Below are 19,367 nucleotides of genomic sequence, written 5' to 3' on the forward strand. Positions count from 1 at the left end.
TCTCTTTCATTCTCTGTCAAATGAGCCAATGAAAGCATTGAAATTAAACTAAATTAAATTAAACTCTACCTAATTGAGTTGAGCTTGTGAACTCAAACCTGATTCTTCTTTTAAACTTCCAGGGCTATGTAGTCTTTCTGACTCAATGACTCATCGTAAACGCGTCCTTGCAGTACCTTTAACTGAGGGTGGGCCTTAATCAGACAGAGGCATCATTTACTTCTTAGTTCTGTAAATCAATGACAGCTTTAAACGCAGGGGCAATATTTAGTCACAAGAGAGAAAAAAAAAAAAAAAAACTTTTAGAAAATCCACCAGCCTCAATTTTGTAACACCTAGTATCTAAGGATGTTTTCCAGAAGAAATAAGATGTCGTGCTTTCTGTTACTTAATTACGGAAGATGATGCGTGAACCTGAAGTTCAGGAATAGCCATGAGAGCCTTGTAGTCAGTCCTGAGAGGGCCGATTGGGCCAAGTTTAGCATTCAGCGGTCTGTGGAGCCAGAAGACAATCCTCACCACACAGTTCCTTGGAAATTTCATGCGTATCTGTGTTTGGTCAGCCCAGAAGTTCAGTGAGGAGCCAGGTCCTTTTACCAAGAGGATTTGGTCCCTCTCGCAAGCACATCCTTCAGGGGCGGTGAGTGGGAGTGTTTCAAGGCCTGGCTTTGAAAGGTGGTCCCTGCTGCCTGGTAGAGGCCCATCGTTCCCCTCATTCCTGCTGAGAGGCTTCCCACACCTGGGCCAGTGTGGATAACTACTTCCAAGTTGAAATGCCTTTGTGCTGTTGTTGTGTAATAAGGAGAAATCCCTTACAGGCTCATCCTTCTAAGGCTCTCTCATTGGCACTTGGTCTGGGCACCTTAACATTCTTTTAGGGACACCTGGGTGGCTCAGTGGTTGAGCATCTGCCTTTAGCTCAGGGCATGATCCCCAGGTCCTGGAATCGAGTCCCAGATGGGGCTCCTCTCGGGGAACCTGCTTCTCCCTCTGCCTATGTCTCTGCCTCTCTCTCTATGTCTCTCATGAATAAATAAATAAAATCTTTAAAAACAACAAAAACCCCACATTCTTCTTTTAAATGAAGCACATGAGGGTATGTGGAAATATTCCCAGATGTGAGTATGTTACTTGGTTTGGAAAGCAGAAATTAAGTTAGGTAAATGAAAATTACTCGGGAAGAAATATTCTTAATGTTCAAAACAGGAAGATGACTTAATTTGCCTTGCATTCTTCAGGAGGATTTAAATATCTTGAGTGTTTAAAGCTAGGAAAGAGACCAGATAATATACAGCTGAAACAAAAAGCCCTTTAGCCTAGAATATTCCAATTATTGTGGCAAAGGATTTTGTTGTTGTTGTTGTTGGCTCAGATTCCAAATAAGAAGGAAGATAGAATGCAAGTCATGCAAAGGGTTTGTGAGCCTATAGGGAAGGAAAAAAAAAAAAATTTCCCTCTACCCTAAGTTCTGCAACTGAAGCCTGCATATTCAACTGACAAAAGCCAGGTTAACAGGAGAAAAGCCAACACATTTCATCTAATGTTATTTTTTTGTACATGGCACAGAGAGCCTCATAAGACAGAAGTAAAAAATCCCAAAGACACAATTAGACTTTAGGGCTTCTATACCATTTTAACAAAGATTGGTAAATTTTGAAGAAGTGACTAGACAAAGGAAAGGGGTTGGGGCTTCTAGAGGAAATAAAATACAAGAAAGTGGCTTAGAAATATATGGGGAAACTAACTGAAGATAAGGATTATTTGGGTAAAGTTTGTTAGTTTAGACTCATCCTGGCATCAGCTCCCCAACACTGATTATAAAAGTGTTCTCTTCTTCCTGATACTAGGTGGAAATTTCCCACAGGAAGTTCATGCTCTGCTTTTAGGCAGGGATAGGGAGGGCAGAGAGCCCTTCCTGGATCTGAGGTTTCTCAAGTGCCTTCCATTCAAAATAGGTCAATGTAGTATACTTCCAGGTGACATGTTCTCATCCCCTTCAGGCGCTTTGCTCCGGAGAGTTTCCTCCTTGAGGAGGCAGGCCCAGCCCAGCAGTGGTCATATAAATGTTTGGTTATTCATCCAGGCTGTGACTTTACAAGACTAGATAGCAGGGACCCCTGAGTGGCTCAGCGGTTGAGCGTCTGCCTTTGATTTGGATGTGATCCTGGTTCAAGGATCGGGCCCCACATCAGGCTTCCTGTGGGTAGCCTGCTTCTCCCTCTGCCTGTGTCTCTGCCTCTGTGTGTGTGTGTGTGTGTGTGTCTCTCGTGGATAAATAAATAAAATCTAAAAAAAAAAAAAAGACTAGATAGCAATGTACAAAAATGAAAATGGCAATTTTGGTAAGGAAACAAAGTGGTATGTTTTTTCTTTTCTCAAATTTCATTTAAACGATGTCACTTTTATTTTTTTTTTAATAATAATGTTGGTAAAACAAACATTTTTAAGGGAATACCCAGCAGAAACCCTTAAGATGGGCTTTGGTTGTACTCTAAAGGGTCACTTTCAGAGTTGGAATGTGCTGGTGACAGAAGAGAAACAAGCAAGGAAGGACCCAAGTCTGTATTCATTTATTCAACTGATATTCATGGATTTGCCCATGGGTAAGGTGCTGACCTGAGAAGGAAGTAAAGATGCTGCAATAGTCCCTGCCTTCACTGAACCTGCTTCTATAAAGGAAAAAGTACAGTAGGACATAAGTCACTTTAATACAAAGGAAGACAGTAGGGTGCACAGTGCCTTGAGAATTCTGAGACTGGGAAGAATATATTTGTCAGTGAAAGGAGTTTTCACAGAAGAGATGGCATTGGAGCTGAGCCTTAATGGATTTTGATGTGTCCTGGTGAAGGGGAAGACCCCTCTAGACAGATGGAAAGAACAGTATGGACAAGGAAGAGTGAAGGCTTCATGAGATTGGGAAATGGAGGACCCTGGCTCTGTCCAGCATGAGCTGTGTGGGAAAGAATAATGGAAGTTAGCTTAGAAGACTGAGGTTGACTGAGGTGGTCTTATAGGAAAGCTTGAATGCCAGGTGGGGAAGTCCATGTTGGAATGGGATGGCATCAGAGGGATTTTCAGCACAGCATTCCCAGCTCCTGAAAGCCCAGCAAATTAAAAAAGGTGGTGAAGCTAAGCAACAAGCTGTGACCACAGTCCAGGGGAAGAATATTAGTGGTGCTGGGAACCACGGGCAGAAAGAAACAAGACAGGAAAAATGTGGCGAAACCAGAATCTGTGAGACCTGACGTTTGGCTAGATGTTGGAAACAAAAACTCAAAAGAACAGTCAACTTTTGAATCCTTCTAGAGATCTGAGCACAAATTGGAAAACCAAGAGTATCAGTAGTGATGGTGGTGAAGGTGGTGTTCCACTGTTTTACGTGTTGGACGCGAGGTGTCTGGGAAGGACTCAAAGAGGTCCAGAAATGTCTGAACATACAGAATGAGAAGCAAAATTAGACAGCATCCCAAAGTATTTCAAGACAGATGAAAAATGCTCCTCAAGCTTTGGGGTATGACAGGAATGTGTTTAGTAGGCCCTACAGGAGGGCAGAGTATGACTGTAGGACAGAAATCACTGGTGGTTATGTGGCTTTAAGTGAGGACCTTAACTCAGTTTCTCTACCTTAGAGTGGGAATACAGAACTTGGCCCTTTAAAGCCCCTCATACCATGTATTGAGCACTTGCTATATGGAAAGCACATTATTCATTACCTGTAATGTGTTCCTATGCCAACCATCCAGATGAGCATGCCAGAGGTGGAAGGGGCTGGGTCCCTTGCCCCAGGCCACCCTGCCAGGAGGGATATTAACACTGATGTGTTTGGTTCCCAGGCCAAGTTCTCCCTCTATGGGGAGCTGTCTCCTAATACCGTCACAGCTATGGCCTTCAGGACTAAGGCCACCCTGCCTTAATATCAGGCAGCCATGTTGAGGTGATGGATTTCACTTCCCCAGCTTCCCCAGAACAGCCCAGACTCCCCAGAACATGCCCACATGTTCATGCTGTCATTCCTCTGCTGCTGGATATATTTTCAAAAGCAAAAGTCAAGACAGATCGTCGACTGCAACAGTGGGACAGGATATTTGGAATGAAGACTCTCCCAGAAAATCTGAAATGGGGGTTTGACCTACTGATAGCCTACAATGGATGGAGTAAGCTGTGCGTGAAAGTAGTCAGTGACTCCTGGGTGAAAGAGTTGGTAGGGAAAGAGATGTTCAGTCCTCCTCCACATCATTAGAACCTGCGGGGGCCTCCCCTCTAATGTGCCCTTCTCCTGTCTTGCAGTGCTCAGCGGAGTGTGGTGCTGGGGTGCGGACACGCTCAGTGGTGTGCATGACCAACCACATCAGCAGCCTGCCCCTGGAGGGCTGTGGGAACAACCGGCCAGCGGAGGCCACACCATGTGACAACGGGCCCTGCACGGGCAAGGTGGAGTGGTTTGCAGGGAGCTGGAGCCAGGTGAGTGGTCGGAGCTGGCTGTGTTTGTCTGTCCCTGGTAAGAGATGGCATACATAGCAGAGGGGTCAGGAAACAGGACTTGGTGTATCCCAGGTGTCCTGGGTTTGAATCCCAGCAGTGCTACTCGGGGCCCTGGAGAAGCTGCTTATGCTCTTAAAGCCTTGTTCAGGCAACAGTATTTCTTGAGCACTTACTACGCACTTCTGAGTGCTTGAAATATATCAATGAGCAAAGCAAATATCCCTGCCCTCAGGTAGCTTATGATCTAGCATGGTTTCTCTGTCTATAAAATGTTGTTAACAACCACACTGTGAGGTTATTTTTAGAAGTAATGTATATGAAGAATGTAGTACAGTGCCTGACATACAACAAATACACAATAAATCATAACTGCTGCTGCAGTTATTGTGGTTAATAAAGCCCATTTTGTCTATATTTGAGTGTCAGATGCACAAACAGATAGGATCCATATCCAAAGGAAGTAAAACCACGATCTCAAAGAGATACCTGCACTCCCGTGTTCATAGCAGCATTATTCACAGTAGCCAAGTTCTGGAAGTAACATAAGTGTCTGTTGATGGATGGATAAGGAAGATGTGAGATAGATATGTCTGTGTGTGTGTGTGTGTGTGTGTGTACATACATTATGGATGTCTTATGTGTATATACACACACATTACAGCATATGTATTGTGTGTATATATATATTATATACATATAGAATGGAGTATTATTCAACCATAAAAAAGAAGGAAATCTTGCCCTTTGTGACAACATGGGTAGACCTGAAGGACATTATGCTAAGTTAAATAGGCCAGGCAAAGACAAATAGTGCATGGTATCACTTATATGCGGAATCTGGGGAAATTAAAAAAAGAAGCAGAACTCAGGGAAACAGCAGAATGGTAGTTGTCAGGGTCGGGGGGGGTGGGGACATGGGGAGATGTGGGTTAGAGTGTGCAAACTTTCTAAGATGAAGGAGTTCTGAGATTCTAGTATATAACATGGTGACTGTAACTGGTAATACTGTATCACTGAAATCTGCTAAGAGAGTAGAAGGGAAGCGATCTCACATGGTACAAAACAGGCAACTCTCTGAGGTGATGGATGTGTTCATTAACTTGATTGTGAGAATCCTTTCATAACACATATGGACATCAACTCATCATTTGTACATCTTAAATAGATTGCAATTTTATTCATCGGTTATACCTCAGTAAGACTGAGGGGAAAATAGAAGCAGATAAAGGAAAAGTTGAGGTTGTTCCTTATAAAGAACAGATAATACCGAATATTTTAATAAAGTAATTTCATGGATCAATTGATTTTTTTCCTCAGTATTCCAAAATTGAATGCAGAAATGTGGAAAGGATCATTCCTTCTTACTGCCCCATTATGATTGCCATTAGTATTTTGAGTTCTAGGACCACTTAGCACTGGCTCTTGGGGCTGGCTGGTTCTCCAAGGACTTTTTGGCTGATGATCATGAATCATACATTATCAGGGTCTCTGGCTCCATCTAGAATTTGATTTCTTTTAAGTAGCTTTAAAAACAGACCCTGAAAAAAAATTGACTTCCCCGTCCTTGTAAGCTGATATAACCCCCTTGGAAAGCAATTTGGCAATAAAAGTCAAGAACCATAAAAATGTTCATTTGCCTTAACCAGTCACTTCACTTCTGGGGATTCATTTTAAGGAAATAATTAACAGAAGGGGGGGGAAGGCTTTTTTTAACAGAAGTGTTCATGACAGTGGGGCATGTAGGGATATTACGGTGTATCATAACTCATTAAAATATTATGTAACAACAACAGTGATAATTAGGGAAGACGTAGAAAGTACACATGATATAGTGACAAGGGAGAACCAGAATGCGAAAATACAGGAACTTTATCTCAGCCGCTGCAAAGAATGGATTTTTATATGAACAACATGGGAAATGTTTTCTTCTCAAATTTCCTTTAATGTTTTTATAATACAAACTGTCAAACATAGAAAATTCAAAAAGGAAGGGAATTCAAGTACCTGCAGCACTACCCGAGTGGCTGTCGGAGTCAGGCATAGCTGATAGCTGGTCCTGGCCCTGTTTCTCTGTGGTTCTTCTGACTTGAGGCAACAACCTCTCAGAGCCTCTCTCTCCATCCAAACATAAGGATGAGAATATCTACTAATATATATCAGTTCGTTTTCCCCATGTTCATTATTTTGTCTGCCAGCTGTTTCTATGTCGTTATTGGTAGCAAAACACCTAGGACTCGAATCCCAAAGATAATTCGGGGTAGGCCATATTGCACCAAATATCCACAGATATGAGGCAAAGGGAAGAGCCCTGTGGGAAATTGTGACAGCGTCTACACAGTGAAGATAGGCAGAGCAATTCAACTTGAACGTCTACCAATCTCAAAACCAATCCTACCTCCCCAGAGGGGAGCAAGATTCAGGTTCTTTTTTGCTTGAGGGCCTCCTGTGGATTCCAGACCTAACTCGGAGAACTGAGAGTGATGTGAATTTGGGTGAAGGCAGTGTTTGTTTCTGCTAAGATTAGAAACATGGCATTTATTACCTGGTTGTCCGAAGGGTCAGGCTGTGATTGAATGTGACGTGGTTTTAGTCCTGGATTTATAAGGGTGTTGGAGCCTGCTGTCATCTCCCTACCCTGGGAATCTGATGTTATCCCCAAAGAAAATGAAGTAGTGAGTGCTTATTTCTTGACACTAGAATGAGGATAAATGTCCCTTCCATCCATGTGGTTTGAGTGGTAGTTGGCATCCAGAACACCCCACTAGCCTGGTCACAAGTGACCTATCCAGGGTGGACATGTAACCCAGGCCAAGCCTAGGAGAGTCCTTCCCTGGGACTTGAATGTAGACTTAAGGGAAGAGACTCTCTGGGAAGTTGTGAGCACAGGTGTTTCCAGTGGCCTTGTTGAGAGCTTGTGGAGAAAACCAGCCCAAGAGAATAAGACCTATCAAGCTTAGGGAGTCTTTCTTCTATCTAGAGCCAAGTAGCCCAATTCCTACTCTTTAGGTATTCCACCAATATCTAGATTCATGCCTCGATGGATGCACAGATGTTTCTTTTCTTCCCTGCCAATTCTAGGTTTACTTCACCTGTAATTGTCTTTGTTCTGGGGGGTCTTTCACAGTCTCTAGCCAATGGGAGCGGCACTCTTGTCTGCGTGTCTGTCAAGATTTATTTTCACTGGCATCTAAGCAGACATTTCCACTCTCATCTTGGATCAGTGATCCACTAAAGTACACCTGCAAAAAAAATAAAAATAAAGTACAACTGCAGGGATTATTCAGGTGTAGAAACACATGTAATCACTATCCCTGCTCAGTGGATGTAGTTATCCCTATTAAAATGCCACCTCTGGCATCTGCTTTTCTCCATAAATTATATCTTATCTAATATTTGCATTATTCTGATTTCTCATTGTTGATTTTCACCTGGTGTATCTTTGTCAACTTCTTATGTATTTTTTAAGATAACGTCTTTTGTATGCAGGACTAGTTTTGTCTATTTTTATCCAACCTGCAAGTCTGTTTTTTTAAGAGTTAAATTTTAACCATTTACATTTTTTATAATCACTTACATGTTTGGACTTTTCCCTGCCATCTTAATTTGTGTTTCTTATTTAGGTTATTGCCATGTTTTCTTGGTCTGTTTCTTCTTTCCTTTCTGCACATTTGTACAAATCAGGTTTCCCTAATTCCATTTTCCCCCCTCTAACATTTTGGAAGTTATAAATCCTATTTTTATTCACTTAACAAATAACACTCAAGTTTTTAGCATGGAGTTTTAAACTGTCATGTTTCTATCTGTGTCATCAGTAATCACATCCTCCCCACAAGGAAGACAGAAGCCATAAGTCCCCACTTATTTACCTCCACTTCCTCAATCCACAATATCTCCAAAAAGATGTTGAGATCATCTGGATCTTAACTCCATATTAATGTTAATGAATTTTATAGAAAATACGGATTTAGGTTTAAAAACAGCTTTCTTCCCTCCAAAGTTTATCTTTTTTATTGACATATAATTCACATACCATTAAATTCACCCTCTTAAAAGTATACGATTCAGTGGTGTTTAGTATATTCACAAAGCTGTACAACTATCACCACTGTCTAATTCCAAAACATTTTTATCATTCCCCAAAATCTCTGTCTCCATTATTAACAACAGATTTTGCCCACTGTGGTTTGTATCTGTCCTGGCTGTGTCTTCTTCCTGGTTCCTTTTCATTTGATTAGAGACCATGACCCAGTAAGTCTTTCAAATAGAATCATGAGTAATTAAGTTTCTGAACCCTTGAATATCTGAAAGCATCTTCACTTCGCCCTTTGATATGGTAGGGGCAGGTGCCTGCTCTTCCCCCTGGGGACAGTCAGGCCAGCCCCACTCATCCTGGTCAGCACCTTAGCTGATCACTCTGCCACCATCCCGAGGCCTCCCTCCTGCTCCCCGTATTCTTTCTCTCCAGAAGCACTTGAGCTGTTTCCTCTCTGCTAGGCTGGGCATCCTTCTCTACGTGCCTTGTGAACTGTGATGTGCTCCTTCAATTTAATCCCATCCACCTTTCACCATTCAAATGTTCCCCATAATTTCTGGTCCACCAAGCGTGAGTGCCCTTTCCTGTTTTCAGATGTTTCATGCATGCACACATCTCCCCCCACACGCATCCATTCACTTGTCCCTAACACATGTGTTGTGCCCTCTCTGGCCATTTGGGGTAGAAGGCTGAGATATGTGCTCCTTCTCCCTTAATTACCCAATCTCTTCAAGGACTTTGCTAAATAGCAGAAAACAGCTTCAGATTTGGGTCAAGGTTTGTCGCCTGCTTCTCTGCCAAGCACTCAGCACAGACACAGACCCTCAGAGCAGTCAGAGGTCTTTCAGATCAGGTTTCCAAGCCCCCCGCTTCCCTCACTTGGCAAGTGAGACAGTCCACACCTGAGGAAGTGCGATATCTTGGCCAAAGACGCAGCTGTTTAGTGACGATGTCTCGACTAGTTTCCATGTCTCCTGTCCTAACCCTGCTGCCCCCTGGGCCCTTGCACACACTTTCACTCCCCGTATAGGGGAGGCCAGACTTTCTCACCTGGCAGCCAGACACTCCTGTCCTTCATCTAATGCTGTCATTGTCTGTGGCATTTGAAAGAGAAGAACAAAACCTAGATATACTCCAAATCAGTCATTAACTCACATGGAATAAAATAGGAAAAACAGACCAAGAAGACTTGTTCTCTGGATGTTGTAGGAAGATGTCTCCCCCAAGAGAAGGGCATTAAGTGGAAACTGCTGAGGGTGATGTTTATTATGTCCTGTGTGACTAACAGACCACAGTCTATTGGTTTGGGGTTGCCTTTTTCTTCCGTAGATATGGGTGGGGTTTTCCCTGTTTCTATTTGACTATGTTCCTGCATATAGACAGCAAAGCTAATGTTAAGACTTTCAACTGAAGAAATTGTGAGAGGCTTTTTATAAAGATAGAGTATTTAAAGCCTCTAGAAGTATATGGATCACAGCCTTAAAATTCTGTAATCCAGAAGTATTAAGAGTAAACCACACATGAACAGAAAACACTTTACAAAGTAATAGATACTAAATAAAACAAGTTGTGAGCAATTATACACGTCATGTTTCTGTACACTAATGAAACACCCCAACACGTGCAATTCTCGGACCCCCCTCTTTGTGTGACTACCTTCTCAAGCAGCTTCCCACCAAGCTGGGAAGTGAGAAGCTTGGATGCCACAGTCAAAGGCTTCCTGCCGGCCACCTGTTGGGTGGGGAGGGCTGACCAACGGGATATTGTCCCCAGTCTGGGATATTCTCAGCTTTGTGTGTCCCAAAGAATTTTAATGTAACCCTTTGTCCACAAGTGTGCAGGCGCTGAGAGACTAAACTCGTTCCCAGTATCCACCCACTGAGGCCCAGCAGATGGAACAGAATGGTAGTCCATTGTGTTATAGTGAGAAGTGTTGAATCTACTGGACAAGAACAACCAAACTGACAGGCTGGTGTGCCCTGCTGTGTGTGCCAGGGGAAGGGGCATCTAAAGAGGTGGCCTAAAAGAAACCATTTCAATCTCACAGAAGGCACCATGATCTCAGTGACCAGCATCCTGGTGCTATAATATAACACAGGGCACCCACTCTCCATTCCCGACACAGAGGTCTTAGGAAAACCAGAATCCACCCGCAGCACCTTATCCAGCTACATTTTCCAGGTGCCCCTGGGCTCATCATGACTGAATTGATGATAGAAAACACTCAGAGCCGTCCCTTGATGTTCTCATCCCCTTTTCGTCATGTGACACCCATCCTTCTCTGATTTTTCTCCAGTGTTCCGTCGAGTGTGGGAGTGGGACCCAACAGAGGGAGGTGATTTGTGTTAGGAAGAACACAGACACCTTTGAAGTGCTGGATCCCTATGAATGTTCCTTCCTGGAGAAGCCCCCCAGCCAGCAATCATGCCACCTCAAGCCTTGCGGGGCCAAATGGTTTAACACAGAATGGAGCATGGTAAGTCATGGCGCTCTTGATAGAGATTGCATTAGTACATCATTCTTCTGCCTTCCTCCCATAGACATCCAGACACCTACTGTGTGTCGGGCACTGGGCTCAGCCCTCGAGTAGATTCTCTACAGTGGCCTACTCTAGACCGTCACTGTTGGGACACCTCTGGACATAGCCTGCTTGGTGGGAAGAGCCAGAGGCTGGGACCATCTTGACCTCTAAACTGGAGAGGCCATGAATCAGTGACTCTCATTCTCAGTGTGCATAAGAATCAACTGGGATCTTGTTTGAAAAGATGGATTCCGCGTCCACCCTAGCTAAGGAATTTGCATTTTGAACAAGCTCCTTAGTGACTTGAATACAGGTGACCTTGGACTGAATTTTGAGAAATGCTGTTGCAGAGGATCAACAGCTGAAGGCATTTGAGGATGCTCTTGAGACTACTACACCGTGCAGCGATCTCATTGCAAAACTCACTGAAGGAATTTCTGTCAGGTCTCGGGAATCTGTGTGTGGGTGTACTTTTTTTCTAATCTTGCAGACATTATGGATTGTAGATTATGAGATTCATCTTGTTTTTCTCTTTGAATTGGCCACTTGGAAACTCAGAGCCAAAACTATGGCCCATCTCTAAGAATTTATGAGACCTTACAAAGCGGATTTTGTATGCTAATGTTCCCCAGCTTTTCTCTCTTTTTCCTACTTTTACTTTTTTTTTGCTCCAGTCTTCTCACCCTTTTTTAAAAAAATAAATCTTGTAATCCACTAAGTATTTCTTAAGACCTCTCAAATCCTTTTTGTGAGAAGAAAGGATAGTGTGTAGGTGAAGATACAGAGAGAGACAGAATTAATACAGAAATAGGTAATGAAGGAACAAAATGGGAAAGGATGAAAATAGGGATATAATTTTTTTTTCAAAAACCTTCCTGGGGTACCTGGGTGGCTCAGTGGTTGAGCATCTGCCTTCAGCTCAGGTCATGATCCTGGGGTCCTGGGATCAAGTCCCACATCGGGCTCCCCTTAGGGAGCCTGCTTCTCCCTCTGCCTGTGTCTCTGCCTCTCTTTGTGTGTCTCTCATGAATAAATAAAATCTTAAAAAAAAAAAAAAACTTCCTAATACAGAAAACTTTCTAGGGCATCATTTCTGAAACCATGTCATGGAATGTTAAGGGGAAGCAGAGGTTCATTCTGCCTTTTGTCACTGAAGATCACCAAGCAGAGCCTGTAGGTGAGGCCAGAGAAGAGGCCAGAGCCTTTCTCAGAATCATGCAAAGGAGATAAAAGGGATTTTGCTTATGAAATATATGTATAAAAGCTGAGAATTCTGTTTCCCTACAGTGTAGGCCTGCTCCTGTGATAATAGCCTTTGGGCACAGGTTAAACTACACCTCAAAGGCAAATGGGAACACAGGAGGTGTTGCGTTTGAAAGGTGTGTTATCTGCTTCTGGGACATGGAATTCACCTGTTTTGATGTTGGCCACAGCCTTTGAGAATGCAAGAACAGATCACCATGTTATTTTGCCCTTTGGTTTGGAGGGTCTAGAAAGGGCCAAGTTCACCAGGTCAAGTCAGAGGAGATGACCTCCTAAAACATCTGGCTGGAAACTCAGATGTGCCTCAACCCAACTTAGGTGATAAACAAACTGCAGTACATCCAAGCCACAGAGAGTACTCAACAACAAGAGCAAATGCACTGACATGGCTAAGCTTCAGATGCATTTTGCTAAGTAAAAGAAAGACCCCAAAAGCTACATGTTGTATGATTCCATTTTTATATTCTGAGAAAGAGAAAAACCACAGGAACAGAAACCACATCAGTGATTGCCAAAGGATGGAGTGGGATGAGTCTCACTACAGCACAAGAGGATCTGCTGTGTCTGATGAAACTTTTGGATCATATTTCCTGCAGGAAATACGCAACTCAAAGCTCATAGAACTGTACACCACCAATAAGTGACTTTTTCTGTATATAAATTCAAAAATAAATAAACTGAAACAAATATGAAATAAATGGCTATAATAATAGCAAAGACAGTAAGATATCTTTTAATATGTCTTGTTTTATAAACTTGAGTTTTGAGCTCAGTAAACTGGTATTTAGATTATTATAAAACAAAATTGAATTTGAAAAAAGCAATCCCTAAAAATGGAAAATATAATGAAACAAATTAACCTAAACACGTATCCAGTTGGCAGCATTGGCACTGTCACAAGTGGTTTTAAAACACAGTTATCTGGGCCTGCGTGGCTCAGTCAGTTGGGCATTCGACTATTGATCTCAGCTGAGGTCTTGATCTCAGGGTCATGAGTTCAAGCTCTGTGTTGGGCTCCACACTGAGTGTGGAGCTGACTGAAACAAACAAACAAAAGAAAAAAAACACCCCAGTACTTTGTCCATCCCTAAGGACCAAGAGAATTATTGGAAAATGTGTATACTGTTTGCAATAATCATATTTTTAGTGAGAGTGTTGTACTGTAATCTGAGATAGTTGGGTGGATAGTGTGTGATAAAGTAAACGAGTAACTTACATTATGATAATATATATGATAATATGGTAGTGTCTTTCTGTTTTCTTTCTAATTTCCTTAGTATCCTTGAGAAACAGGATTCTCAACTCAGGTGAATGAAGATACAGGTGAGATAGAAGAGGTTTAAGTGAAAATCCTGTTTTCCTGAATTTGAATTAGCAATATCACTGTGAACTCACAAATTATAAAAAAAAAAAATTTTCCCAGTTTTACCTATTTATCCATTGAAAGAGCCTAGAAACAATGGCCAACCCAGTAGCAAAGAGCATGCCTATCAGCCAAAATGTGGCTTGAAAATACCACTCTCTACTAAAAGCAGCCAGGAATTCTTAGATAAATAGCTGATTCCAGGCTTGGGACCATATATGTACAAATTAGATTGGAATATCTTTTTATACCACGTGGCAAGGAAGTTCTCAAAGACAATTGAATTCATGCCCAAAGGATTCATGTACCAAGTTTTAGGGGCTCAGATTAGCCACTGAGGAGACATCAGTGAGCATCAGTAAAGATAATCATTGACATAGATTGAATTAAATACATCATATATGTTTGAACCCATCCATTGATAGGAAGTGTCTAATAATAAAAAAAAAAAACTAATTGGAGGATCCACCATTAGAAAACATTAGGGAAACCATCTCATTACTCTGAAGACATAAATAAAGGAAAGTAATCAGGCATTTACTTTGTCTTTCCTAAACAAGCTGAACCAGTGGGTATACCAAAGAGCAAATATATGTAGGGATGGGGACAGGGATTACTTCCATTTCCTAGCTAATAAAAGAAGAAGAGATGATAGAGTTTTACCACCATTCTTCAACAACAAGTGAATTAATGGATCTGGACATTGCACATCCATGGCTGCTGACATCTCCAAAACAGAGACAACCACACACATCCAATGAAGCAATCTCACCACAAAAAAACCAAACCAAACCTGTTAGGGCCTCTTTTATACCCAACTTCCAATCTACAGGAAATGCAGAGGCTAGAGAATGATGATAAACTGTATGATGCATATGCAGTCAGTAAAATCCTGACTATGGGAAACTGTACAAGCCAAATGACTCAATTACTCCAGACAATAGAGTACAAAGGGGGAATAGGCAATGGGAGTGAACTTATAGATTGTAAAGAGCCCTAAAAGCTCTGTCAACCAACTGTAATGTGCAAATTTGATGTGGATCCTGATTCAAAAAAAAACTGTATTAAAAATTTGAGATTCACAAGAGAAGTGGAAATAGGAACTCTGAATATATTTTTGAAGATAAGCACATATTGTTAATTTCTAGATGTACGACTTTTCTAGAAGTATAACTTTTTAAGAGTTTTTGTGTTTTAGAGCTACAAACTGAAATCTTATAGAAGAAGTGATGTGATGTCTAGATTTGCCTCAAAATAGGAGTGGAGTAGACATGAGTGGGGTGTAGATGGGACACAATTGGCCATGTGTTGATTGTTATTGATGCTGGTTGGTGCATGGGAGTTTGTTTTAGTATTTGGTCTCCTTTTGAAGATGTTTGAAACTTTCCAGTATCTGCTGCTCCAGTGTGCTAGAAATCTAACTCTCTCCTTTTGTCGCCATGCAGTGTTCCAAGAGCTGCCAGGGTGGCTTCCGGGTCCGAGAAGTGCGCTGCCTGTCAGATGACATGACCCTAAGTAATCTCTGTGACCCTCAGTTGAAGCCAGAAGAGAAAGAATCATGCAACCCTCAGGACTGTGTCCCTGAAGTTGGTAAGTAGGGATTCCTATCTTGGAGAAAATATAGACCCTTCTTAGACCCCAGCAAGTTCCCTGGTATGAAAATGCCAAGCCCATCCAGGTCTCTATGTGACCTTGTGCATAATCGTGGGATTCAGGAGGTCATTCAGTATGGTAAGTTTCATAGCTTAAGATGACTGGTCATGGGTGATGATCCAAGCCACCCTCCCAACTTAAATGTGAATTGATTAAAGTAGTAGTGATTTCAGAGATTTGGTTCCATTATCTTTAAGATCGAAGTAGTGAGATTTCAACTTTTACTATGCAAAACAGTGTAAGGAAGAAAATTAATAAGAAAGGTCTAAACCTATTTAGAAAAAAAGTTGTTAAATAATAGTTAAAAATAAGAAAACCTCAGTATAGAACCTAATAAGAAATGTGAATGAATAGAGAGACTTACTATTCCTGGATGGAAACACTCAGTACTATAAAGAGGGGGGCACCTGGCTGGCTCAGTCCATGGAGGATACAACTTTTGATCTTGGAGTCATGAGTTCAAGCCCCACGTTGGGTGTAGAGATGATTTTAAAAATAAATTTTTAAAAAAATTCTGTCAAATTTTAAAGGATAAAAGATAATTCATGAGGTTTGATATATGTTCAGATTTATTGCCTTATCGTATATTTGAACACATTATAAAATACAGAAATTCATGAAGAGACAGGGGTATGGTGTTACAATACAGAATTCTGATGTACAAAGAAAGTGAAGTATGATAAAGGCCTAATGTTAAGGAAGCAGGGAAAGGAGAGACTTCCATTGTATTTAGATAATCAAAGATCCATTTGAAAAAACAAAGCAAAACATTTTAAATCTTGCTTTATGCCATATATATATAAACATTAATGCCTAAAGGATTAAGATTCTTGCATTGGGACACCTGGGTCGCTCAGCAATTGAGCCCTGGGCTCAGGGCGTGATCCCCATCCCAGGATGGAGTCCCACGTCAGGTTCCCTGTGAGGAGCCTGCTTCTCCCGCTGTCTGTGCCTCTGCCTCTCTCTCTGTGACTCTCATAAATAAATAAAATCTAAAAAAAAAAAAAAGATCCTTGCATAGAAAACATAATGTAAAAATATCAGAAAAAATATATATCTTGGGGTTGAGTAAGCCTTCATAAGCTAGACACAAAATTCAGAGGCCTTATTGCTTAATGTAAAACTGTAACATAATAAACATTTCTCCTACTAAGGACATTGTATTAGTCAAGGTTCTCTAGAGAACCAGAACCAATAGGATGGATAGATGGATGGATAAGTGGGTGGGTAGGATAGATAGATAGATAGATAGATAGATAGATAGATAGATAGATAGATATTCATTATGAGAAATTGGTTCACATGAATGCAGAAGTGGGGAAGTCCCACAATCTAGCAGTCACAAGCTGGAAACTCAGGGAAGTTGCTGGTATAATTCAGTCTTGAGTCTTGAAAGCCTGAGAACCAGGGGAGTTGATGGTGTAAATCTCAGTCCAAGGCAGGAGAAGATGACATGAAATGTCCAGCTCAAGCAGTGAGACAGGAAAGGGGTAAATTCCTCCTTCCTCTGTTTTATGTTCTATGCAGACCTTCAGTGGGTGAGTCCCATCTACAGTGGGGAGGGCCACCTGGTTTACTGGGTCCATCAATTCAAGTGCTGATCTCATCCAGAAACACCTTCACAGACACACCCAGAAATAATGTTTCATCTGGGCTCCCCATCACCAGTAAAGTTGACACATAAAATTAACCTCACAGGCATCATAACCCAAGTTGGAAGAAAAGGAGAAAAGAAAAGAGGAAGAATGAGCAATGATTGTGAGGAAAATGTGAAACATTCCTTATTAGAGTGGGATACAATCAATATAAAAAGAAAATGTTCAGCCAGGAGGAAGCAATAGTGACAGAAGTACCATTGCTGATTCATGCGCACAAACGTATTCCAACTAGATGTCACCTCCATTAACCTTACATTGGCAACACATAATTAAAACTTGCTTTAAATGTGGATCCCAAATTGTTACATAAATTGTTTTTGAAAAGAGTACACTATAATACAACACTGGAAACACTATATAAATATATATATATATATATATATATATATATATATATATATATATATAGTTGTCTACTTGTCTCTGCCCAGGCCAGGATAATTAAAGACAGTCCAAATTACCAGATCCTTAGAATTGATTGTACAGTTTGCAAAACTAGGAGTGATTGGTATAACCAATTGGTATAACACAGTTCATGTGTTCTGAAGAGCTGTCACTCAGTTGGCAAACATCTCCTACAGTGTTCTAACTAATGTGACACGATGGAAATTTTTTACCAGTCCGCTTATGTCTTCTTCATTTGTCTATAGTGTCTTTTCAAGGAGAATAAAAAAACTACTTAGCGTCCAATCATAGAAAATCTAACTAAGGAAAAAGGGAAACGATGAGATTAACAAAATACAAAATGTAAGCAAAACCTTGGTATTGTTTGATATGCCTCAGATTTATACCATCAGAGCTAAAGTTACTAAAAATGTCTATGCTGTGAGCTGGAATTATTGCAGCACAAAGTATATCCCAGACAGTTGCTCACAGCAAGACTCTGTACAGACTCAGAAAGCAAAGACGGCTCAGGTACACATTTGATTATAATGCTAAAGAAGAAAATCATAACTGAGTACATGGGCAAGTATATGCAGTTGTCAGGTTTTTTAAATGAGCATTCATTTTTATAATCTTTCATGTAATTCCAGAGAGCCATTATTAATCATCTTACAATTGATAGTATCTTAGAATCAAATAAATGCCATTCAGGTAGAATTAAATCTCTAATATACATAGAACTCATTCAAATTAATTGAAAAAGAAAACAAACAGAACCCCTATACCCATGCATCTTCAGTTTTGCTGTGAACCTAAAAAGACAAGTGCTCCAATTTTGTAAAGGATGAAGGATGTGAACAAACATAATGGAAGAGACTGAGCTAGTAATCAGCCTCACTGGTAAATCAAAAAGGCAAATTTTAAAAATAAAGGAAGTCTATGTTTTTCCATAAGATTAGAAAACCTTTTTTTAAAAAATTGGACAATAATCATTGTTGGTAAAGTTGTGGGGGAAAAGTCAGGCTCCTACTTGTAACTGAGTGTAATCTTTTTGGAGAACTTTGGCAATATCCCTCAATATGTAAAGCATTTGATGTCTTTGACTCAGTAACTCCTCTTTTAGAAATGTATACTAAAGATATGCTCTAAAACTGCACAGATATACATATACACGAAGAATGGGGCTCAGTAAATTATGTGGAATTAATAAATGAATGAATCATAGAACTTCTTGTAACTCATAAAAATTGGAAGCAATTACATTTCTGCCAGTAGAAAGAAATGGTTAATTATATTACTGTACACAGTAGAGATGTTACAACGTCTTTTATATGAAACATAAAATCTATTTACCAAATAACACTGTAAGCAAAATCATAAGAAAACCCAGAGGCGTGGAGAAGATGTTTGCAACACATATAATGAACAAAGGACAGGATTTCCTGTAATTGTAAAGAATTTCCATGAATCATTTGCCTTAAGTTAACTAAATCAGCACGTGGGAAGATAGGGAAAGCAATTCATAGAAAAGGAAACTCAAGTGGCAAATATACAAATAATGATGTGTTCAACCTCATTGCGGGGTAAGGTCATATCCACCAGATCAGCAAAAAATAAAACACGCAGCATAAACAAAAGAAAATTGTTGCCCCCACTTTGAAGAGCAATCTGATGAGATCCGTAAAGTTGCATGTACCTGATGACCCAGCAAGACCCAGAGAGGGGATGTGTGACAGCTGTTTGAGGAGCAGTGTTTGTAATCGTAAAAAAATTGAAGACGACTTAACTGTCAGTGGAAAACTGGGTCAAAATAGTACGATGAAATACTATTCAATAATGAAAATGAACTCTCTAGGGCATTCGAACATGAGCGAATCACACAAAGTCAGCATTGAGCAAGTTGCCAAGGAATATATACAATCTGCATCATTTTTTTAAGATGTTATTTATTTATTCATGAGAGACACAGAGAGAGAGAGAGAGGCAGAGACACAGGCAGAAGGAGAAGCA

At 40.8% G+C, this 19,367-nt stretch overlaps 1 protein-coding gene across 2 annotated transcripts in view; it reads left to right on the forward strand.

Moving 5' to 3' along the window:
- THSD4 (thrombospondin type 1 domain containing 4) overlaps nt 1-19,367 on the forward strand; it is a 566,261-nt gene that overhangs the window by 540,323 nt on the left and 6,571 nt on the right. For both annotated transcript variants that reach the window (XM_038580863.1, XM_038580864.1), the window contains 3 exons: nt 4,288-4,461; nt 10,812-10,991; nt 15,108-15,252. In XM_038580863.1, coding sequence (XP_038436791.1) covers nt 4,288-4,461; nt 10,812-10,991; nt 15,108-15,252 — 499 coding nt within the window. The remainder of the gene's footprint in view (nt 1-4,287; nt 4,462-10,811; nt 10,992-15,107; nt 15,253-19,367) is intronic.

This window comes from Canis lupus, chromosome 30 (assembly GCF_011100685.1).
Source record: "Canis lupus familiaris isolate Mischka breed German Shepherd chromosome 30, alternate assembly UU_Cfam_GSD_1.0, whole genome shotgun sequence".
NCBI lineage: Eukaryota > Metazoa > Chordata > Mammalia > Carnivora > Canidae > Canis > Canis lupus.